We start from the raw sequence: 24,655 nt of genomic DNA, 5'->3' as shown, positions 1-24,655 counted from the left end.
TGATTTTGTAAACATGGCTTGGGGTTTAAGACTCAGGACCACAACATGATCTATTTTTAAAAAATGATTTATTAATATTTGTGTGTACATTGCAACACAGTGAGAGCAGCAGAGACCCAGTGGTGTGTGTTTCTGTGTTATTTGGCCGTTTGTCTCCAGCAGCAGGGAAGGGGAGTGGGCCCAGTTCCTCCAGTTCGTCCGCTATGCTCCAGTCACATGAATATATCTCTCATCCACCACACTTGTGAAACGCTCTCTGACATTTAACATTTTACCTCTCGGCAAGAAAAAAACAATAAGGGAAAATAGTCCTTCCAAGTGCCCAGGCTTGCCAAATGAACAAGTAATAAATTAATATGAACATTTGGATGGTGTTTAGTTCATAGACGTAAACTAGCAAGTGCTTCCATTCAGTGAGTATTTAACCACTATGAAATATAACTCCCTCCCATTCTAGTTAACTGCTCCCGTGGGTAAACAGTAAAAAAAAGTGCCTTTGGTTGAGCACCGCCCACCCCATTCTCCATTTGTTCAAGAAAGAAAAAAAAAAAAAAAGTAAATGCCTTTCTGCTCAGTGAAAATTACAATTGTGGCAATAGTTACTTAAACTTTACAATTTTGTTTATACAAGAATTAAAGCCATTCATCTTATTACAGTATGTACAGACCATGTTGTACACAACAGGACCAGGCTTTCGTAGGTCCGGCTGTCCTCGGAAATGATACTGTAAGTTCCTCAGTTTAGCTCCAAGTGCCTTCAGCAGTAAATCCTGCACACCTCCACAGATCATGTCCTTTTGCCAACAGCTTGTACAGTAGTGCTTCATTTGTAAACTTAGAAAAAAAAAAAAAAGAAAAAAAACGCCTCACTCCTCATCCATACACACCTGGAAAGAAAGACACCATTTGTAAAACTTGGGGAAAACATGATATAGTGTTTGCATGGTTAACCAGTTTTTAGGTAATTGAACTCAAATTTCTTTGGAGTCACATAACCCTTTTTATAACACTGAACTCACATTGTTTAAAGGGGGCAGAGCAACATGAGGCAAAATCATCCCACTCAGAGTCTGACACTTATACAATACAATATTCTGACAGTATGCTACATTCACAGACCCAGAGTTTTGTCTTCAAGGAATGTGAGGCTACGTTTCACTTTTATGCCACTAAAATCTGGAACAGTCTTCATGAAGATGTGAGACAGGCCTAAACTCTGACAATGTTCAAATACAGGTTAAAAACTAGGGATACGCCAATCCAATACTGGAAAACATACAACATTGGGTACAAATTCCTAACATGCGATACATATTATGGCTCGTACCATTTTAAAAACACAACTTTCACCAACTAAATGTCAGTGAATGGGGACATGCTGTACCTAATCGAAGCTCTGAACCTGGAGAATTGAATTGCTGGGTTAGTTTTAACCTCCGTCTCAACTCTATGAACTCCAGCTGAGACATGCTTCTAATTAACTCAAGTGAACAATCAAGATGTGTGGAGGGTCGGTGAGAAACGCTTTGAGGCAACAGCGGGGAGATTGTACTCATATACCTTTGACTTTCAGGGTTTGATTCAGGTAGTACAGCTTTAATGTTTTTCCATTACAGTTCATTTATAGAAATGATAGATTATATGAAAGAAAAGATAAGACTATTGATCTCACGAGGGAGAAAAGAGGACCATTCCCTTTTTCACTCAGCAAGCAAGAAAGTCTCTTGGTATCGGTTAATATTGGATATTGGTAGATACTCAAACCTCCACTATTGGTATTGGTATAGAAAGCAAGAAAGCTGGATTTGTGCATTTCAACTAAAAACTGCTTATGACAACTGAAAGTATTTAATCTGCACTGTTTGCTTTTCATGTAATTAATGATTATATTTATGGGTTTATTTTATGGGTGGATTTTATCCTTCTTGTTGTTTTATGTAACTGTGAAGCACTTTGAATTGTGCAAGAAATAAACTTGCCCATTGCATTTTTTTTTTTTAAACTAAGTGAAATAGTAATCAATAGTAATACCAAATCCCTGCAAAAAGCACAATACCCAGCTTTAAATTTGAACTGTGTGAGAATCAAGATACTAGTGTCTTAGTTGACTGAAATTGTAATATAAAAATGTTAAGAAAAAAGTACCTTAACAAATGGGTGGTCTAACAGCATGCTGGCAGTCCAGCGTCGCTTGGGTTCACTCTCCAAACAGTGGCCGAGGAAGTCTTTCCCTTCAGTGCTGAGTTTCTCTGGGATTGGTGGTTTATGGCCCATTCCCACTTTGTACATAATCTGGAAGTTGTGCTCATACTCGTGCCATGGCCTCTGCAAGTAACATACATTTTTTTTTAGATATTAAGGTATTTTTGGAGATTTTCTTTTTATATATTATATATTTATATATGAATATATATTATTAAAAACCTCCAATGAAAAAAAACAACAACAACAATACTAAATTTACCTTTCCCGTCACCATTTCAATAAGTACGCAGCCCAAGCTCCAAATATCTGCAGCACGGCCATGACCTTCTCCTTTCGCTCTGGTAATGACCTCAGGTGCCATGAATGCTAAAAAATTAATAAGAAATAAACATAAAAATATACTTTACTGTATTGCAACCACATCAATTAACAACAACCCAAACTAAATTGCTGGTCTTTCTTAAGTAAGGTAAAACGTAAAGGTTTGAGTACAATACATTTGGAACAATGAACGCAAGCATCATACAGTGCAACAGTGACACCTAGTGGCTGAATGAAGATGTTGGCTTGTACCTGCAGTGCCTAATGTGCTGTTGACTTCTCCTGGCATTGTTTGGGTGTTGTTTCTTAACTTCACAGAACAGCCAAAGTCACCAAGCTTTATAAGACCAGATGATGTCAGAAAGATGTTTGCTCCTAAAAAAACAATACGGAAAAAGTTTAAAATCCAGTACATTATTAATGAGTAAAAACATCAATAACCAGGTTCTAACCCTTGATGTCTCTGTGTACAATCCCATGTTCATGCAGGACGTTGATGGCTGTAGTGATCTGTTTACTGTAGAGCCGAATCACATGCTCCTGCAGACCCAGTCGGGACACTTCCTCCAAAGTGCCCTCATCACAGTACTCCATGAAGATGTACATCTCCTCCTGTTGTCAAGAGCACTTACTATTAACATTCATGCACATAGAACTGGTATTGATTTAGGGCCACCATGGCTTACCCGATGAAGCTCAACTCCAAAGTACCGAACCAAGTTTGGATGTTTAATTCCTTCAAATATTTTGAGTTCGTCAGCGGTCTCCTTTATTGTTTTGTGATCATTTGGCTGAAATCGAATCTATTTAGAAATAGACAGATATAAACACAAATCAGTCATTATACACAATACAAGACAACACTAAGAGAAAACTATTTTCTTTTGCATCTACTGCACTCACTTCCTTCATTGCCATTAATTCTCCAGTGTCGACATTGATGCAGGTGTACACTTTCCCATATTGGCCTTCCCCTGTTCAAAAGAGGAAAAGAATAAAAACCCAACGCTTATTTATGCAAAAGTATGCATTTCAGGTGCAAAATTGAAGAACTCACCAATCTTGTTGCCTCTTTGCCACTTGAAGGTCACTTTCCTGAGTCCTACATGCATGACGTTGTCATAGGACTTTGGAGTGTGACACACTTGGCCAATGATATTGCGCTGCTTCAAAACAGCATAACGTTTGTCCTCAAATTTGCGAATGGAACGTCTAACAGCCTCCATAGGACATTGTCTCGCAGCTGCATCTAAAATCAAAGGAAGCATTAGCTGCAAATGCCGCTCTAATGATGTTGTTTATTCTGAAATCTCAGTGGGACTTTCCTGATTAAATAATGATAAAATAAAAGACAAAAAACTGAATTAGTCTCACCCTTGGATATACAGGTGCGCAACTCCCAGCTTCGGCGAACAGCTGCGGGGTCACCTCGAGGATAGGAGGGCTCTGAACAGGGAGCATCAGTCAGAATCGACAGGAACAGCAGAAGGATTATACTCAAGACTGTGAACTGAAACGTGCTTACCCTCTCTGTCTTCTGTGGGGCTTGAATGACGACTTATAGATTTAAATTGCAACTCTGCAGCAACTGATGATACACGGTCATTTTCATGAAAACTGGAAAGTCTGTTAAAAAAAATGTATTCATTATAATAATGTAACAATATGTGCCATGCTATGCAATTCTGCAATGTAATACTAAATTGATCAAATTGACAAAAATCTGTCATTTTAAAAAGAAGCAAAGATTGTTGTCAGTTGAATTAGGACTAGTGTGAGCAGACAGAGCACAAGCACAGATAAGGCTAGAAGCATAAGCCACAATAGTAATGAATTACCAGCATCACAGCAAGACTGATGTTAATGGCACTTATGAAGATTACCGCTCACTCTCATTGAAGAAGCTACATTTATTACTTCATTTTCACACCATGCACAACAATCACAGTCTGCTTTTTTTAGGTGTATAAGACAAATCTAATTTCAGGGCGCTGATTAGCCCTTTTTCTGATTTTGTCTTGGTTTTATAATCTTGTTTGATCTTCGGATGCTACTGTGCAAATGTGGCGCTTTTAGTCAACACAAAAAAAAAAGTCTAAAAAGGTGTCATAATCATAAAAAAATAACAATAGTTTAGAAAAATTGTTGGAATTTATTTGTATTTATTTGCTCTGTCTCAATCCGCGGGTTTCATTTTGGGGCAAAGCTACCTGGTGTCATTGGGGGTGCCACTGGGTGCAGTGACAGGACGGGGGCCGTTGGGGAACAGTTGAGTCCGGAGGTCACAAGGAAGGCTTCGAGAGCTGTACAGCGAGAGAACAGATCGAGCAGCTTTACCATTGGGTGGTTGAGTAGGCTCGTGTGGAGGTGTTCGTGCCATTTGATGAATCAACACTCACTCAATGCACATTCATTCAGCAAAAAAATAATACAATAAAACACTGTTATGCTGTTAATGTGACAAGCCAGAGTGGAAAGGCATGCAGAAAACAGAGAAAATGGCAACATAATAAACTACACCAAACTCGCCTTTCGTAAAGCATTGATAAAAACTTTATTCACTATTCATTTAGCAAAAAATGTTATTGTTGCTCAGACCATGAATATGTTTAGACACTAAAGGAAAACTCAGCCAAACCCTTGTAAGGTTAAGGTACGCTTTGTGTCCTTTGCATTTGACCCATCCTCTATGTTGCTGGGGCAACCAGTCTGGAGCCGAGAGCAACCGCAACCGCAGTGCAGTGCCCGGAGACCCATCTCCAGATGTTAAGCGAGACTATGACTAATAACTATTGTACGTGTTTTGGGTTGATGAAACCATAGCATCTGGAGAAAACCTATCGGTGAAATTAGTATTTGACTAAAGTATGCAGAGCTATCAATAAATGTTCACCAATGCTTTACAAATTCTACAAATCCTTGATGGTGTCAATAAGTGTTCCTGAAAATTGCACAATAGCCTAGCGCATAGATCTAGTACTTACCTAAATCCCTCAGCCGTAGAGATAAACAAGTTTGGATTTGGAGGGTCACTATGGCATCGGGGAACTTTGACTGGACGAGGGCTATTCCTGGGTGCTGAAAAACATTATTTTAACATTCAACTGCTCCCACAGACACAAAGGTTTTATTCCATTGACTTCTTACCAATATACATCCCAGTGACAGGACTATGAGGCTTCCCAATGACGTGGCCAATGCATTCATTCATCAAAGCTTGTAAATTCTGCAACATTGAAGTTTTTTTAATTTTATTGAAATGAGTTTTTATGTGAGTAACAAATCGGGCTGGGTACCGGTTTTTCTTTTTATACCTGTAATTTAACGATACTTGCTCTACAACAATACCTAAACAATACCTTCTTCGATGCCTTCCATAGAACACCATTTCTTTTCAATTTGTATCATTAATTGGAGGTGAAACAATAAAGAAACCTTTTTTTGATACTTGCTTTTGATCCCATACAGTTATTATTTAACGGTACCCAGCCCTAATAACAAATATTATAGACAGGGAAAATACATTACCAGAAAGTCATCTTCTGGTAGTGCTGAAATAAAGCCTGGTTCGATTGCCTGGAGAAAGTCAAAACCCTGAGTTGCCCACCTGTAGGGGAATAAAAGATTGTTATTTAAACAGTAAATAACAAATAATGATACTGTAAATCATAAATCTTACCTGGGCTTTGTTCCCCTGCCACTTTCACATTTGGTCAGGACGTAGTTCATCCATTTGCGGGCAAAAGCTATATACCGCTCTCCAATTCTCTGCCTGAACTCACCAGACATCAGACGTACGACCTCCTTGTGGTACTGAACATCAGTTATTAAATCAAGTTAGTTACTCATATTTGTTTTTATTTCATTTAAAACCAGCTGTGTGAAGAAACCTTTCTTTCCCCAGCATACGGCGTAATGTTAAAGCGGCACCAAGTAACTCATGCCCCTAGAGGCCATAAGCGCCACCGCAGCTGTCATAGCATGTTGCGCTTTTTTTTCTCATTAATTGTCCGTAAGAGTAAATACTACGCTGATGGAAAAGAAAGGCAGAGAGGGATATTGTACATCCAATTACAAAATGGAGATCTTTTTTTTTTTTCACTCAAACTTGGCCGTAAATACTGTAGCTTTGCTTGTCAGCTTCTTCTTCGTGAATCCATTAGTGTGTATTGGGGCCTCCGACCCGGATGAACGAAGGTTGCAATTGTGGTTTTCTGGCCGAGACACCAGGGGGAGATGAAAGGCCCCCAATCATCCCATAAACACTTGTATTACCCCCAGAGGGACTACGAAAAGGATTTATTAAGGTACACAAGCTACTTAGTACTGCTTTAACAGGCTGTGCATATTCAATAACTTTAATTAAATATCCATTACTCTATTAGTCCGCATTTGTTACACTGTAAAATTATTTGTGTTACTTAAAGAGGGGGTATTATGCTTTTTTCTATCACATAGCACCTGTCTATAGCACACTACAATTATGACGAAACCTTCTGTTGGTCTGTAAATGCAGTAAATTAAAATAACTGCCTTGTATAAAATTGCTCTCTCAAAATGGCTGTAGCGAATGTCTTGAAATAGGCCTCTGTCTCTTTAAGAACCTCTGACTCTTTCCGACACGCCCCCTCCACACGCTGTCTGTGGCATCAGTGGGGAGGGGGTTCTGCTGAGGAGCAGTGGTTGGTTACTCGGCTGGTGACGAAAGCTCGGAGGCGTCTCCAGGAGGTGGGGGCGTTCCTAGGAGGACTCAGGCAAACCTATCCCTAAAATGGCCGCCATCAGAGTTTTTACAGATTACTCAAAAATACGTGAATGTGCCAAGGCAACACTTCAGGCATGTTTTTAAAGAGGGAATGACAAAATAACATGATGTAAAGCTTGAAAAAGTCGATTTTGCATAATACACCCCCTTTAAGTAATTGTCCCCAAAAGAAAAAGGAACTTCCTGCTTCCTACCTCAAACGCAAAGTTGTATCCTTGTATCATTGCCTCTCTGTAGTACTGGTGCAGCGTGGCCGTCTCCGACTCCTCCACCTCAGCCTCGATGTCTGTAGTGAACATGTACTCCACCTGGTCTATGGCCGAGCTGATCTTTATGCAGAGCTGTAGTGCTTCATTCTGTTACCAATAAACATTAGGTTAGAAATTATATAACAATAAAAACATGTATACTATATTAAAATATATATTTATCATTGTCACCTTCAGTTCCTGGAGAGCCATTGCAATGAGGGGTTGACTGGATGTCTGCTCTCGGTTCAGGTTCAGAACATCCTCCATCGACTGCTGAAACGCCTTACGCTGGGTTACCAGGTGGGCAGAGTGCATTACGATCAAAAGGAGATTGTCAACCTAAAAGTAATAGACAATAATCATTAGCCTGGTCTTGAGCAGGGCTTCAAAACTCTCAAAACCAATTGACATACCCACAACTTCTGATAAAATTTAAAGGGCTATTAAATTAAATTTGGTGCTGCACTGTAACTCTGCACTGTGTGAGTTGAAGGCTGCTCTGTATAAACTAACAGTGGAAAAGACATTATAGTGTATTGATCCCTGCTCAAATGAGAAACTAGTTCAGATACAAATATTAGTATTGATAAGTATCCGAGTATCCATCCCAAGGGCCCAAAGAGTATAATGAGGGCCGTTGTTTGAACACAGAAACAGAAGATTTCTTAACAGACGCTTCATACCGTCATTGACCTCAGAGTGTCCACAGTCTCTAGCTGCGACACTAGAGTGAGATTATCTCCATCCCATTGAGCCCACTCCGTCTGGGATGGAGAGTCTCCTGCTCCGTGTTTGCTGATCAGGAGATAGGCCTCATCTTCCGGGATCTCGTCTGGTTCTTTAGAGCAGTCTTTTCCAGCTGCAGCGTTGAGGAGCTGTAAGATCATAGGCCGCTGCTCCAACAGGCCACTAGGAACAAACACCTGAAGTTCCTCAAGACCAGGAATCACAACCTGTTTTTGGAAGACAGAGGTGAGCAGAGGACACACCACAAAAACACAGCTGTACTGACACACACACACCTTGATGTAGTTTCTCTTTTTGAGGGCTTCCAAGAGACAAGGCACTCCATTTGTGATACTGAAATCAGCTGCGATTTCCAAGTCCTACATAGGAAAAAGACAAGTAACACAGGGTCAGAACATGTAGCCCGCAAAGCTAGAAAAGAATGATCAGAACGTATACTGAGCCGTTTGATTGCTTTAGTGAAGTGAACATGACTGAGTGCAGCCTCTTACCTTGCGAAGCATTTTGGCAAAACCCAAAGCCTTGGATGCTCGTTCTCTGGCCTCGTGAAATAACTCTTTCAGTGAACGACTCGTTTCAATAACTGAACGCCTTCGCAAACAAAACACAAAACGCATGACATTTATTATTCTTTGCCATAATTTCTTCTATTTGGTTTATGCCACAAATTATGTTTGGTAACTTTTTCGTAATTTTGTTAAGGTTTTTGGTTATTGGTTATTTTGGCCAAATTTAGTTTCCTTCTATTTGGTTAAGAAATCATAATTCAAGATATATATATTTTGACACAGCACTCTGCGGTGCGTCATGGGGAGCGCTGCTCATGAAGTAGGGCCAAACAGTTGTTTGACCTTTACTAAACCCTTATTTATAATCCCTGTCTTTTTGTCATATCTTTGTTACTCACTAGAGAGTTTTTAAGTCACCTTTGGTCTCCTTGGATTTTATTATGGACATTGGATAACTATTTGACATGCAATAGCACAGCGAGTCATGCTGGCTTCATCTAACTTTAGAACCAACACAAACTTTCAAATGCATTAATTACTACTATTTAAAATGCATTACTATTCACCTGATCTCATCTGAGGCGGTGCTGTCATCTGCATTCTCCCAGAATTCCTTGCTACTTTTTTGCAGGCCAGCATCAAGAAACTCTCCAGTAGATTTCAATAACATTCCAGCAATGTCACTATATGAAATAATGCAAAGAGCAGGAAAATACAGAACTCACATTAATTTTGTGGTCAGTAAATTTGAAGTTCACTTCAACTGCAAAGGACACTGACCAGAACAGCTTCCCAGACTGAGCCTCTCCTCCTCTGATGTACGGAGTAATGACCTTAGTGAAGTGCCATTCCTCCTCTAACAAGTTCTTTAAACTGTGTGAGGCCTGAGGGAGCTGCTGCAACATCTGGATCCAACTGTGCATATAGTCAAAATAGACCTGCAACCAAGTATATGAATCAGAAAAAATTGTGGGCAAGTCAAAACTAAATGACATTTGGAGTCAACATGTTCAAAAGTCATACCACAAGCATTTTATGGAGATCCTCCTCAAATTCATCAATATTAGCATTGGTCTGCAGGCCCTGAGCATCGGTCACAACACCACGCAGCATGAACTGATAGTACTGCTTCATCAGCAGACCGCCTTTGAGAACCTCTTTACACTCACGCACCAACTAATGATGAAATGCAAACACACAAACGGATTAGATACATGCAAATGGCACATTTAATTTCTCTTTTACCACATACCTGTTTGATACTGAGGAGAGAAGGCTCACCGGCGGGCCTCTGCTCAAGCCGCAGTTTAAGGCATTCATGAATAACATTAAGAAGTACTCTACACAGCACAAGGAATGCTGGTCGGAAAGACGGGAGGGCCATGTCCTGTAAGTCCTCCCACGAAACCTGGTCCAAATGACCGGTGCTGCTGCACGACACAGTGCGAGACAGCTCTGGCAGGTAGTCACTGTACAACATGGGGTCTGGGAAATCAGAAAACTACAAAGGAAATTAGTCAGTTTACAAATTTATATTTACAATTGAAAACTGGGCAATTAGACAATATTTCAGTTCAGGGCCTTAAAGTAAATGTTTAAAATGGATTGGTATATAATATAGTGGTCTATCAAAGGCCCACTATATTGTTTTTTTCATGTATTTATTATTGCTGTATGTTGTTGTATGTCTGTGGATGTATTGTTTTTATCGGGCCCGTACTGGCACTTCTCCTGCAAATGAAGCTCCTAACAGATAAATAAAGTGAATTTGACTTGATTATTTGATAGTTATTAGAATTAACTATTAACACAATGATGATATTGCAATTGAAGTTTTCTTTCAAAGCAATTCATAATTAAAGATTATCTTTATTAATGTTGGTCTCACCTCTTGTGCCAGGGAATGGCAGAGCAGTGCTGCCCTTGATCTCTGTAGCGACCTGTCCATAAGTTTGTGCAATCTCAGAATTAATTTGCGCAGCCCCATTTGTTTCAGAGCTTTATCCACAAATGGCCGGTAAATGGCTGTTGGGCAGAATACACTTCCAGAGGTGTCAGTACTTCCAGACGCTGTTGAGGGCAGAAACTCCTCCTCCGACAACAATCGGGCAAATTTGTGGGTAAGAGAGGGAGACAAGTCCCCTTCAGGCACTCGGCTCATTGTCACCTCCTCCTCTGCATCGCTCTCTGCTGTGAACGTGGCTGTTGAGTCATTCTCTTCATCGTCCTCATTCTCCTCTTCCTCATTTCCACGGGAACAGCGGGGCGAGGGGATTTCGAACACTGGCCACCCAATACGTGACAGATCGTGCAGGCCGAGCAGAGTGGCCATAACACGGAGTTTCTGGTTAAGGTCCTGAGTGATGTTTTGCCAGAGGCAGAGTGCCTGCACCCTGCCCTGAAAGTCCCGGGCCGCATACTTTTCATAATCCCTCTGCAAGGCTTGTAAAGATGGGTATAAAGCTTCCACAGACTCCAATAACTCCATGACACGTTTGACCTGCTCGAAGGCTAGTCGCTGCCGCTGAAGATGCTCTTTGCAGTCTGTCCCAGAACCCAAAGGCTCAGCTGCATTCATTGAAGGGCTGGCGCTGAAACCCCACTGGTCAGCCCCGCTGTGATTGACTTCAGCTACGGACGGCTCATGCGCATCACTTCTGCTGTGAGAGTCTTCTTGCAACAACTGAAACTCAGAACACTGGGCCACGCTAAGACTGTCATAGCTCACTTTGAAGAGCAACACTTCACTTATGATTTCAGGAATGGCTTGTCGTGCAGTGAACAAAAACAAGTCTTGGTCACTTGTGGAACGACGCGCATGCCACGCCTGTAGTTCTAACCATATAACTTCATTGTTGTGGCCCATGAAAGCCATGTTCTCCAAACCCCTCTGTTCCTTCTCCTTTCTTTTGGAGGACATTGAAGTAAGTTTAAGCAACAACCGCAAAGTCTCAAAAAACTTGAGGCGGTCAGCAGGGCAATCCGTTCTGGAGGTTTGCCTGTGAGTCCGCGCCATGTGTGGCATGGACACTGGGAGTTTGCTACTCAAGCTCAAGTAATGTTTACGTGGATCCATGCTAAGGGCTCCAAAGGGGCCAGACTTTGACAGAGGATCCAGCATGAAAGAGCCTTCAATGGTCTTCTTGTTGTCCCTTTCAGAGGAGCGCAATGCGGCACGCTGCTTTTTACCCTGCTTGTAGCTATGTTCTTCAGGAGTCTCCAGTAGCCTGGGACTCTCCTTCACCACAGACGGATTAACCTCCCCTATAATACAGAAACACATTTTTCATTCATCATTAATATGCACATGAATGCAGCCTAAAGCATGACATATTTACAGTTTAAACCGGTTCATGATTAACATTGCTAAAAATGCAGTTAACATACCTTTGTTGGGAGAACGGCCACCACTCCTTGCTTGACTGTTTCTCTGGTGCTTTCCAGACATGCGTTTCATCTGACGATTGGTGTAGGGAGGTGAGGTGCTGTACACTGCTTCCTCTTCCTCACTGGGAGAGTCGCAGGATTCTTCCTCATTGTCAAGTGGGTTGATCTGCCTGCAAACAGTGAATAGAATTTAGGCCAAGAGGACACTTGCAGCCTTAAATTGCAACTTGTTTGCAACTGGTTGGTCAATGCAAAACTATTATTTAAAAAAGCAATAAAACTAAAACAAATATGCACATTCCATGATATTGTGTGTTCTAAGAGAGCGGACTCTCAAATACACAGCAGAAATACTGTGTGGGCAGGTGCCCAAACATTGGATAATAAGTGCTAGGTTCTGCCTTGGCAACCTCTTCTGAGGATGCAATGGCCCAATGCGAGCTCAAGAAACAATGGTATTTAAGTTTGCTGAATCATCAACCACAATGCAGAAATCTGGACTTCATGCTCAATGTAGATATTGTTTGGCCAAATCACCATTATATTTGTGTGAGGCTGTTCGAGAAATTGGAAGTCTTCTTCAGCTTCAGTGAGGTGTCATAAGGTTACACAAGGAATCCTTTTTTCACACACTTACTTCTTGAAGGAAAGACAACTCAGGCAAAGAAAATACTTATGGCACACTTTTCTCAGTTACAAATGCCAAAGCTTTGTTCCTTAATGCCGTCCAATGTGTTTTTAATAGGATTAAAATTAAAGGTTGTAAGGCATGACACCACCAACAAAAACAATGACAAAGAGGGGCGGTGGGGGCATGAAAATGGCTGGCTCCCAGTGTTGCCCTTCATCGATCATCTGAGTGAAAGGCCATCCCAACACATGCCTGCTGTAGACACAGCTGAAAGGAGCAGGACTGCTGTGCTTTCACTGTGGAGCGTGTGCAAGGGTTAAGGGTGAACAGAAGTGTGGTGAAGTGTGGGGGTCCTGGGGGATAATCTGGAAATGACTTGCTTAAGCTTTTCAGGGCATCACATCTGCCAAACTGCAGAATATTTAAGGGAGACCCCTCAAAAACCCCAGGGGAGAGCAGGGGTGCAGCAGGCTCACAGACAGACACCTGCTGCACGTCTACAGAGCTCAAACTAATGCAACAGAAAGAGCAGTCGCACCACTTTTGTATAACTCTAATACGAACACTGGTGCATTTATACGAAGTAAGTGGAGGGAACAATGTGAAAGGCCTTTTCTGTTTCAGCAAAGCACAACAAATATTTTCAGAATCAGCGCAAATTCACTTGGAAATAAGAGATAAACAAGTACACAGAATATTTGACCTTGACAATTTGATTATGCAACTTATTACACCTTCTGTTGCAACACTAAGTAGCTTGCTGCAATTTCTGAATAGTGCATTTGAAAAAACTCTCAATAAGTGTGACCTGGTGTGAAATGTCTGCCGACAGAAATAGCACACGCTTGTGAGAGGGAACAAGACCAAGTTTTATAAAAAGAAACATCTACGCAAGTCCAACAGCATGACTAAATCACTGTGGAATGAGACAGGAACCAATGACGCCATCAAAGATGATTGTTTATTTAGTTGCCAGGAGACAAAGCAGTTCCAGCTGCAAAAAGGCAAATTTATCCTTTACATTTCCCTTGATTTTATCTGCCGGCTGCAGAGGCAGTGTTACTGCCTCACACATAACTATAAGGGCACTATGGTCAACAAGCTGTCCTTGTGTGGCTGGCACTGGTGAAATATCACTGCAGATGGTGTCTGGCCACTCTCAATAGCTCATCTGATGGCTCCAATAAAAGCCAGCGGAATGCTACAGCCCCTCGGCTGCAACATTGAGTGCATAATAAACACCACAAATTCAGGAACCTTTTTTTCCTTTGACGGCTGCAGCAGTGACAGTGAGGGCTGCCAGAGTCAGGGGGGCCTGACCTTTGACCTCTGACTAGCTGCACTATTGTAGCAGAGTGGGGCACTCTTTTGTATCACAATGGCACGTGTCCTGTGAGGCCCACAGCTGAATAGCACACAGCTGGCTGCGGAGCACACTTATTCACAATGCACATTCTAAAGGTTTTTTTTCTATTTAGAAAGGGGGAAAGGAGAAGTTTGCCCATGTTTTCAAAGAGCACACTTTAGACTAATTATTTGAAAATGTCAAGGCTGATTCTCAATTATTATTTGAGCTCAGACATGAGTGCACTGGAGACATCATGGCCAGTCATTTCTCCAAGATAAACAGGCGTACTTAACTTGACCTCACCCATCTTGGGCACATGTGCACATGGTAACTATCCCCAATCCCAACTATGCAGCCAAGCTTTGTATGCACACATGACTGTTAATTTCTAAAACTGTAGTATTAGTCATAAATGCTACAACATTACACACTCAACAAATCTCGCCTACCAATGGCCTGTCTGTAAGAGCAGACTCATGTACAGCAAGTCATGTGGATGAATCTAAATGGAGACAGTGCTTGAATGTGTACAGCTGCACAAGTAAATAGGGTAATTAGGGCACTGTCCATCTACACTCTTTGACTGAAACGTAGTGCACTGCACAACAGTGTTCCACCATTGCAAATACACTATTAGCTGACTTATGCATCCCAGCTGATGCAAACGTGTCTGAATAACTTCATACTTTTCAACAATAAAAAGATCCCATTGTTGAAAAGGAAACGGCAGATGAGAGTGACTGACAGTGTTGCATTAATTTTGTCTAAAGCAGGTGTGGGCAGAAACAGGATGCAGTCAGGAAATGCAGAAGGCCTGTCCATCTGTGTCTCGGCCTGTGCTCAAATGTGGCCATTACCGAGTTGTAGCTGGGAGATTGTGCTGGCTTTAGGCATCACTCCTCTGTGTACTGTACACCACATCCTGAAATCCCAGGAATGCCTCCAGACCCACTGAGAACAAGACAGCATGACAAAGGCCTTCTGTGCAACATTAATTGCAAGAGCTAGAGTCAATTGCCTCCACAGCACTTCGATTCAAACAAAATAGTTACAAAACCTTATTGTGCAATATGGAAAAGGATCTGGTGGATTTCACTATTGAGATATATTACTTGGCATTTTAATTATTTTTGCTTCTAAGAATAGCAGACACAAGCCATGAAGGATGGATTGTGCAGTGTGCACAATGCCATTTGGACATTGACATCTGTGGTGCATGCTTTTAGTTTTGTGCAAACTGCATGCAAATCGCTTTGGCGCCCTGAAGATATAGACAAACGTGCATCAAAGTATTTACTGTGCAACAAGAGCCGAGTGAAATTACATTAGGGCTAGTATTGCACAATCATGTAAGCTGTTTGTGTCCACTTCAGACAGAGTGACTGCACAAGTGCAAAGACTTTATCTGTCCTGAACATGAAAGTATTATAGTAAAACGCAAACGACAACAGAAAGACCTTTTAGCATTCGGGATTATGGTAAAGGCCACATTGTTGATTTGAGATGATAAATGCACTTCGATGCACGTCGACAAATAGCTGCATGAGAGGGAAAGGGAGGAGAGGGAAGACATAACAGCGGATTCCTGAGGGTCTGCCGCCAGCGGTCAGGGGCAAACTGCGGCATTATGATTAGATATTGCAGCCATTTACAGACTTTGGATTGCTCTTCTCAATACCGAAGTGTGCACTGATGAAACCTTAAGACATGAACGCCATTGTAATGCACGATGGTGAAACGCTTTGTAAAGCATTAATCTGCAACACAAAACATGAATACAAATGTGCAGGGTTTCAAAAGTAGAGTCAGCGTCATGATTCAGCTCAGGACAGCGCCTGGTGCAGATCGAGGATTAACAACAGAAACAGAAAGAGCAACATGGTAGTCTCAAAGTTGTGCCTTAGATTTCACACAAAGTGCATGCTAAAAGGAATTACAAATATCCACCAGGCAGTAGTTTTCACATTTATGCCAGGTACTACATTCATTACCAATAATGTGCTCCATTAGAGACTGTTACTAAACTTACTGCTAAACAATACAGTGAACATGCAGCTATAGGAGCTAGCATGTACTCTGGCATGTTGCACTTTTCAGCAGCTGCTAGCTTATCTGTAGCGTTACCTTCTCATTTGCTGATCATAGTGGCTTATTCCCAAATGTCGAAAAACATGTAACAAGCAAAAAAAAACAGCAAACTGCGTATGGAAACGCTGCTCCAAAAAGTTTGCAACTCCGGCGTGAGAAATGCAGTATCTGCAGCGCCGCACTTTTTGACAGGAAGTCGCTTTGTACGAGATGCGCAGCGAACTGCGGTGTCACATTGAGCTCTTTATTTGGCAGCTGCTAAATCCTGATGGTGTAGCGTCTGTTACCTGCTGGGCTTGTTACGATCTGGAGGCTCCATTGCAAGGCCGATGTTTCTTTTCACAAAAAATGCATGGATTAAACCATGTCCTTGTGCTGTTAGGTACACTTTGCACCGTCAATATGCTGCAAAAACGTCCAAAAATTGTGTCTTTGGCGCACTTTCTACCCGCCGGTACGGAGCACTCTCGCTGTTGCGTATGCTGTCGCCATCTTTCGAGCGTTCATTGAAGAGGAGTGCCACAGGGTGGCATTATTACGGGAGCCCGTAAGGGCCACGGTCACGAGTTCACTTACTGCCCTTTTGTTATTATTTATAATGAAACAATAAATGCACTGAACTCTCTAGTTTCCCAGTTCAATACACTGTAATTCAAACTGATTTCCTAATTGTTATATTTTAGTTGATTGTCATTATTTTCTATCACATCTAAACAAAAAACAAAACAGAAAAATGTTGTTGTTTTTTCATTTGTGACATAGTTAATTAGAAAAGTTCTCAAAATGGCTCAAATATGACTTCGTTCTAAATTGAACCACGAGAGGGCAGTGTTTGAACGTGGATTCTCCAAAGCATATCTGTTGTTTGGGTAAATATTATTTTCTTTCACATTTTGTTACAGTTTCATTAAATGATTATCTAAACAACCATTTAACGCTGCTCCTCATAGAAAGTTAATTGTGTACGAATTGTGCTACTTTAAAGAAAACCACTATTAATGAGACCAAAGGCCGATACAACAGCAAGTTAGGCTAAATTGTTGAATTAAATAATAATTCATTTCAGTTGCCCAAGTAAGGATCGACACGACAGTGCCAACGGGTTATGGTATGTTTTGGATAGAAACTGAAAGGTGTAGGAGGAGGAATAGGCAGGTACTGCGTCACGGCCTTTGTTGCGTCCCCGCCACATCATGGCCTCATTCACGGACCAGCAAAGGTGGGAAAATATTCCATCACTAAAACGTGACTGACACCTTTGTTCATGTGTAACCCATTTTGTGATTTATACAACACGTATTTATCTTTTATTGTTAAATAGGTGACATTGAGCCCACTGTTGAAATAAAAAGCATTTGAATCGAAAATTTAGACTTGTTTCAGAGTTTAGCTTTGGATACTTCAGGCCGCCCGTGAACGCACCATGTGTCACAGCAGCGTTTCTATCTCTCCAGAAAAGGAAGAGGGTTCTTATTTGCGCGTTGGCTTCTTTGATATCTCTTATTTTGTTCACATCTTGCCTTTAGGCCAAACGATTATTCAAACTGCATTTATATTATAAGATCTACGCGTATCTCCTCCTTGTCCTCCTATTCAAAATGCTCCAGTCCCTCGCTAGTAATTCGTGCGTTCGCTTGATCCAGACCCATAAATCGACCTGGTATTTTATTTCTTTAGTACTGGGTTATATCCTTTATCTTATATTTGGTGCGGTGGTGTTTTCCTCCGTGGAGCTACCCTACGAAGACCTCCTGCGTCAGGAGCTGAGGGCCATCAAAAAGCAGTTTCTCCAGGAAAATGAGTGCATATCTGAGGAGCGTCTGGAGCGGTTTTTAAAGAGAGCCCTGGACGCTAGTAATTATGGGGTGTCTATCCTTAATAACGCCTCTGTCAACTGGAATTGGGATTTTACCTCAGCGTTGTTTTTCGCCAGCACTGTGTTATCCACCACAGGTAAGCCCCAGTGATGATGATGATGCTGTGGCCCATAAGGTAGGGCCTAGGTGAAGTCTTTAATTATATACAGGCTTTTTGTTGCTACCCATGGACTTTTGTGTGAAATAATAGAAAAATCGCAACTTCAGTGTATAGGTTATATCAATAATATCACTAATTTATGAACAATTGAGACAATATTATAAGACAGGATATCCACAATGTTTTTATCCACAGTACATGTTCTGCTTATTGTACATTTGTAAATCCACGCCTTCATGCTGTTGTTCTGTTAGTGTACAAGTATATATTGTGTTTAGCTAATTTATTATCTTTTTGTTGCTGGTTATTGTTATTGCATGCCCTTATAGTTTTACAGTGTTATTATTTATCATTACCAGTCTATGTTTCATATTGCAACAGTTTGTAAATCCTGTTTTTGACCAAATCTATTCTGATTCTGATTGTAGAGGGGTTCACATAGTGCCTTTCATGGCATGGCTTTGTTTGTTTTCTTTTGTTGTTATTCCCGTAATAACATGAATCTACAATAAGATTAACTATGTAATTTGCAGTTTTATAGATTTAAACCTTCTAAGTCAAGACTCAGCTGTAAATTGGCAACTGTGTCCCAGTGAGGGACCAAACTATTATCTTTAATGCATTATTCACAGTCTCAGATCACAGTTAACGACATTGGCCATTTTGTTGTTCTTTCACGACTGAAATGTATCCATTTCCATACCGGTGACAGAAAAGAGGAATATGTTGGTGTAAAACTTCAGTTAGGTTCAAGTGACTCACACAAGTCAATATTTACCAATGCCATTGTCTTTTGTGTATTTATTTTACCTAAAAGCTAATTCCGTGGCCTCTACAGCGCTGTAGGCAGATGACACAATTCACATGTGTAACTTGCCGTCTTAAGAACTTTAGTCTGACCACATGGCAGGTTTATCTCGGTTATTGCATCACATATGATTACTGAGATACCACACAGAGTGCAGTCTGCAAAGTGCATAAAGCTCACTGTTTAGTGTTGAGACAGTTGGGCTGACTATAGGTCATACTCAGGTGTGGACTGTTCCACCGCAATGGGGCCATATACCCCATACAATGCAACATAGTTATGAATACAGTGCATCCAAGTTTGGTGAAAATGTCTGTAATGCATTCACTTGTCTACTTAAAGCAATTAGTTTATCTCATTTGCACAGTCATATTAGAAGTATCTTGGTATTTCTAAAGTCTCTGCTAAGTTGTTAAGTTCTCTTTTCTCAATGTAAGGATTCTGCATTTGTTGTTTTGATTTCCTAGGTATGTCATTGTGTTTTTGTACATAATACATTCCAGACACAATTTGCTCTATTTATACAGACTTTATATTACAAATAAAAAAAAGCACAAAAGATATTAATTAGCTTTTACTTGATTGGCTTTATCAAACAGGAAGTTTATTCAAACCATGACAGCAGCAGATTGATGTTATCACTTCTGTGTCTTTAGGTTATGGCCACACTGCCCCGCTCTCTGACGGCGGTAAAGCCTTTTGCATCATCTACTCCGTGATCGGCATACCCTTCACCCTCCTCTTCCTCACCGCAGTGGTGCAAAGAATCATGGTCTTCAGCACTCGGCGGCCCATCGCGTATTTCCACACAAACTGGGGCTTCTCCAAACCACTGGTCGCCATTGTCCATGCCACCATCCTAGCTGTCCTGGCCGTTTCTTGCTTCTTCCTCATTCCTGCTGCCATCTTCTCAGCACTGGAGGAGAACTGGAACTTCCTGGAGTCTTTCTACTTCTGCTTCATCTCCCTCAGCACCATCGGCCTCGGTGACTATGTGCCCGGAGAGGCGGCAAACCAGAAGTTCAGAGAGTTCTACAAAGTGGGGATCACTGGTGAGCAATTAAAAAACACACACACACATATAAAAAGTTATAATTTGACATGAACTTTCTATATATTTCATTATACAGTATATACTAGGTCTTTGAGTCAGTATTTACTTATTGCTCCTTGCTGAGGTTTATATAAAAGGTCTCTCTTAGTTTTTCCTCAATTGGCTATATTATTATAATTTTTTATATATATTTATAATGCTTTGGCGTCCACCCCTTTTGCTACTTGTACTTCTGTAAGGGGACCGTGACACAGTAAACTTTAGGAATGGCAATTTTAATCAAATAAAAGATCAGTGACAGGTCCAACTGACTGAAGGACTGAAAATAATTAACTCTGTAAAAGTAATCAATAGTTCTTAGAAAGTAGTTTGTCTTCCAAAAAGTTCTATACAAAAGTTATATACAAGTTACATTAGCACTTAAAACCTGTACATTATTATTTTTGTCATCATTTTTTTTTCATGAGGACACCTTTGGTAGAGTAATAGGTGGGACATTCAGCGAGTTTATATTGAGTGATACTTTGTACTTTTTTTATGGCCACAAAATGTGTTGCTTCCTGTTGCTAAGCGGATGTAGCACTTACATTTATTTGAACTGAAAGAGCAGGTGCATTTCGGGCTGTAAATCGTCACATAATAAATCACAAACAAAATTACGTAATAGGAAGTGTGTAGTTTCACTTCTTTTTCAACCATGTATCATTAATTTCCAGAAATTACGAGCTTCAGCCACTGCAAACGGGTCCAAATTACAAACCAGCTCTAAATACACCTGCATCACTTGCTTGGTCTACTTAACCTGGGGCAATTTGTCTATAGTTCACATGAAGAAACTCAAACAAAAAAAGGAAAAACGGGACTCATTATATTTGAATTTGTTTTAAGTGCTTCAAGTGTTTACTCTATTCATTGTCCTCCATAGGGTGTGTTCCTCCAATAGTGCAAATTGATTTCCCACGGTGCAACGCAGCATTAGACTTTTTTTTTTTTTTCTTAACATGAACTACTTGAATTCGAAGTGTATTCTGTTTTATGTCCAAGTATCTCGTAAACATGTGGCTCTTTGACAATAATTATTTTGTGCCTTGTACTCCAATTAAAAATGCTACTATCAGATCAGATTCACTATCAGATCTTTAGTGACACAATTATAGTAAACAGTACATTGCAAATAATGGGCATCGTTAACTGTGGTGCTGGTTAGAGGTTTTTACATTCAAATTGCACTTAAAGATAATCCGTCATTTGGCCTCATTTGCCTGGAGTTAAAAAAGAAATATAAAATAATCCAAAAAGACAGAGGCCTGTAGTTAGTTGCCATCCACGCATGTGATGCAAATGTGTGGTAGAGCTGCTTGATGGTCGTCATTATGAGTGGGCGCTGTGCGTTGGTCCGTGGACAGGAAAAGACAGAATGATCTTGTAGTCACTCTTTGAAATGCCTTTTACTATTTAGTGTTCGGAAATGCAAATATGGGCAGAAGTTGGGTTATGTGTTGTCATCTCTAATGTTAACTTAAAAATCTTATGTTCTATGCATGCAACAACAGTATAATTTATGTCAGGCCTGGCATTGAGAAAAAAAAGTCAAAGCCTTAAAGCAGTACTAAGTAACTCATGCCCCTAGAGGCCATAAGCGCCACTGCAGGTGTCGTAGCAAGTTACGATTTTTTACTCATTAATTGTCCGTGAGAGTAAACACTATGCTGACAGAAAAGACAAAGGGAGAGAGGGATATTGTACATCCAATTATACAATGGAGATATTTTTTTTCACTCAAACATGGCTGTAAATACTGTTTAAGTGGCGCTAGCCCGCAGTTAGCTTTTCCCGTTCTTCTTCACGATTCCATTTGTGTGTATTGACGCTCCTACCCGGGGCAAGAAAGCTGCAAGTGTGGCTTTCTGGCCAGAGACACCTGGGGAAGATGAAAAATCCCCCAATCCCTCCCATCAACACTTGTATTACCCGCAGAGGGACTACAAAAGGATTAATTCAGGTAAACAAGTTACTTAATACTGCTTTAAAGCCTTGGTGGACAACACACGTGGACCTCAACCTCCACAACCCGATTTTCAGCCTTTGTCTTCTGGTCACAAAAAGTTCCCTTATTTTACATTTTCAAAATGCCAATAAAACCATTTGTCCCTGTCTGTCTGTCCAGTCTACCTGATCCTGGGCTTGATTGTGATGCTGGTGGTGCTGGAGACCTTCTGCGAGCTGCAGCAGTTGAAGCAACTTCGAAAGATGTTCTACCTGAAGAAGGAGAAGCCTCAGGACCGCATGGCCATTCTGGAGCACGACCACTTGTCATTCACCACAGTGTCCGACCGCAGCCTGGGACAATATGAGGAGAAGTCCCATGGGTTTGTGGTATCCCGTAGCATGGTTTCTTCTCATGATGATCCGATATTGCAGTAATCAGTCTAGGAGTGTTCTACAGTAACAAAGGCAAACACTTGAAGTCACGCAGTACGCAGATATAAAATAAGGAGCTCAATGTGAAATGAAGGATTAATTAGTGTCACCTTTCCAAATGCAGATAAGTTAGATCAAAGTATTCTCTATATACAATGGCAGAACAATTTAGCAGCCTCACATAGTAACATCAAATAAACATAAGAAAACCTTTACATTATTAATTGACACACATTCAATGCTCATGTAATTTAAGGCACAAATATCTGTGTTCTTATTAATGGACATAGTTTTGTCAATATCGACGTACAACAATCACATACAGTATAGACTACGTTTTAAATAAGTATACCTGATTTATGCTTCATAGTGAGTAGTTATATTGAAGTGTTACTAAGTATTCTGGTCAAACTGGAATGACAATTAAAGGTTACATACAAGAAATGCTATGAATAATGGTAGGATTCACAAAATAGTTATTTGTATTTCAAAGTGAACTTAATAGCAAAATACTGCTCAAACCTGCAATTATTTAAATACTGTACATGGTTCCTCTGTGAAGTGAACATTGTGAGACTTAAGGCTTTGCGGGTATGTCCTTAGTAAAGTCCCTCCTAACACGTGTAAATATTAGGACACACTGGAGTATGTTTTGTCTCATAAGTGTGTGCTTTTCTAGCTGCGCCAACATTTCACAGTTTAAATATGTGAGATATGGATATTTTAATGTTGCAGTGCTGTTTGTAAGTCATCCTTATTGTGAGACCCTTTCCAACTTGCTGATTGCTATGAATGACCTGCTGTGTGCTTGACAGTGTAAAAAGGGAAGTGGGATTAGTCCGGGGTGAAAAGAGAACCGCGTATGGCCTATGATTTGCATTTTGCTGTCAATACAGTGAGCCTAATTTGCACATGGACTCCACTCTGCAGCTGCACTCAACGTGAAGGATTTTTCTATCTTAAGGGGTCGCACTGTCAATGTCAAACTTCCTTATTAAAATATTTTTAATTAATATATCGCATTGGTTAACCTCAAAACGAGAAGGAACTTTTAGCTATATGTATACTGTATGAATTGATTATAAATCTAAAACTGAAACTTGATATGAAGGTTGATTATCCTTTGAAGGTGGCTGTGTACATAAAGTAGTAAATAAGGGAGTAAAACTGCAGTAGCAATACATCAAGGCAGTTTTTACTACTACTTATGGTACTTTCTACTTGTGCGTTTTTTATCATTATGATTTATCCTTTTTGGATGGCATATACTTGATGTTGCTTGATGATGATTTGTCATTGAGACAAACTTTCTGCTAAGTGTCTTTCCGCTGAGATCATCTAATTACCTCATTATTGTGTATTTCAATCGTATTATGTGTTCTATTTTTGAATGTAATTCTTTGTCTGCTTCGTAGTTTGGGGGAAATGATGCAGAAATCGGTACATATCACGTTCTGTAGTGACTGATGTAGCAAAGGCTGGTCAGTATTTTAAGACATGCAATATGCAATCCCTACGTAACAGATCTTAATAGCAACATGGCAAATTTAGATCAACAATTTGTTTCATCAATCTTAGTTATCCTAAAGATTACATTCAAACTATACGTATATAAATTATGTAGCGTCAAGTTTCTCTCATTGTTGAATTATGTTTTGGTCTATTGTGTCCATTAGCAGCTATGATAAATCTGCATAATGTTGTGCAATCCTGCAGGCACCATGTGTTTAAATGACTGCTTGTAAACCTTTGCATTATCTCTGTTTCCTCGGTTCATGCCCATGCCTTAAACTACGTGTAATCTGTGTAAGATTGTCAATGCCTTTACCTTTCAGCATTACAGCTCTTAGATTAAGTCCTTATGCACTTAGTCTGTGTCATGTAACAGAAACATGTCAAAGATTACAATGGGAACAATTTGTCATTATTTATTTATGCTTAATGTGATTTTTGCAATATTTAAAAATGGAAACGACTGTACATATGTTTTCAAGTTGGAGTGGCTGTATGCACAGTACTGTAGAGTTACGTTGTACACCGTTTAGTTACATACACGGCAGTAAAACAGCCTCATTGTATGTATAATTTCATTTCTGTGTCAGGAATGGACACAAACTCTGTAAAATATAGGTGTGACTTGAAT

General features: G+C 40.4%; 2 protein-coding genes across 4 annotated transcripts; one reads left to right on the top strand and one right to left on the bottom strand.

Moving 5' to 3' along the window:
- Positions 1–77: 77 nt before the first annotated feature.
- Positions 78–16,751, bottom strand: map3k4 (mitogen-activated protein kinase kinase kinase 4). 3 transcript variants are annotated; one of them, XM_079559471.1, is made up of 27 exons: positions 16,540–16,751; positions 12,186–12,355; positions 10,687–12,062; positions 10,051–10,299; positions 9,822–9,974; positions 9,579–9,736; positions 9,365–9,481; positions 8,781–8,880; positions 8,565–8,648; positions 8,226–8,495; positions 7,732–7,881; positions 7,486–7,647; positions 6,206–6,339; positions 6,055–6,133; positions 5,674–5,752; positions 5,511–5,604; positions 4,737–4,829; positions 4,052–4,152; positions 3,901–3,972; positions 3,584–3,775; positions 3,430–3,500; positions 3,213–3,329; positions 2,979–3,138; positions 2,779–2,901; positions 2,465–2,571; positions 2,146–2,325; positions 78–887 (listed from the first exon to the last, which is right to left on the bottom strand). In XM_079559471.1, exons 1-27 carry the CDS (start codon positions 16,569–16,571, stop codon positions 867–869), a joined length of 4,644 nt encoding a protein of 1,547 aa, XP_079415597.1. In that variant the 5' UTR covers positions 16,572–16,751; the 3' UTR covers positions 78–866. The 3 variants fall into 3 exon arrangements, with proteins under 3 accessions (XP_079415597.1, XP_079415598.1, XP_079415599.1); XM_079559472.1 differs by lacking the exon at positions 16,540–16,751 and adding an exon at positions 16,289–16,446; XM_079559473.1 differs by lacking the exon at positions 4,737–4,829.
- A 941-nt stretch (positions 16,752–17,692) lies between these two features.
- Positions 17,693–24,655, top strand: kcnk1b (potassium channel, subfamily K, member 1b). Its single transcript, XM_079560456.1, has 3 exons — positions 17,693–18,205; positions 19,694–20,089; positions 22,259–24,655. Exons 1-3 carry the CDS (start codon positions 17,851–17,853, stop codon positions 22,513–22,515), a joined length of 1,008 nt encoding a protein of 335 aa, XP_079416582.1. The 5' UTR covers positions 17,693–17,850; the 3' UTR covers positions 22,516–24,655.

The sequence above is a fragment of the Gobius niger genome (genome assembly GCF_951799975.1).
Source record: "Gobius niger genome assembly, chromosome: 7".
Taxonomy (NCBI): Eukaryota; Metazoa; Chordata; class Actinopteri; order Gobiiformes; family Gobiidae; genus Gobius; species Gobius niger.
This window is presented reverse-complemented; position numbering and strand designations above follow the sequence as displayed.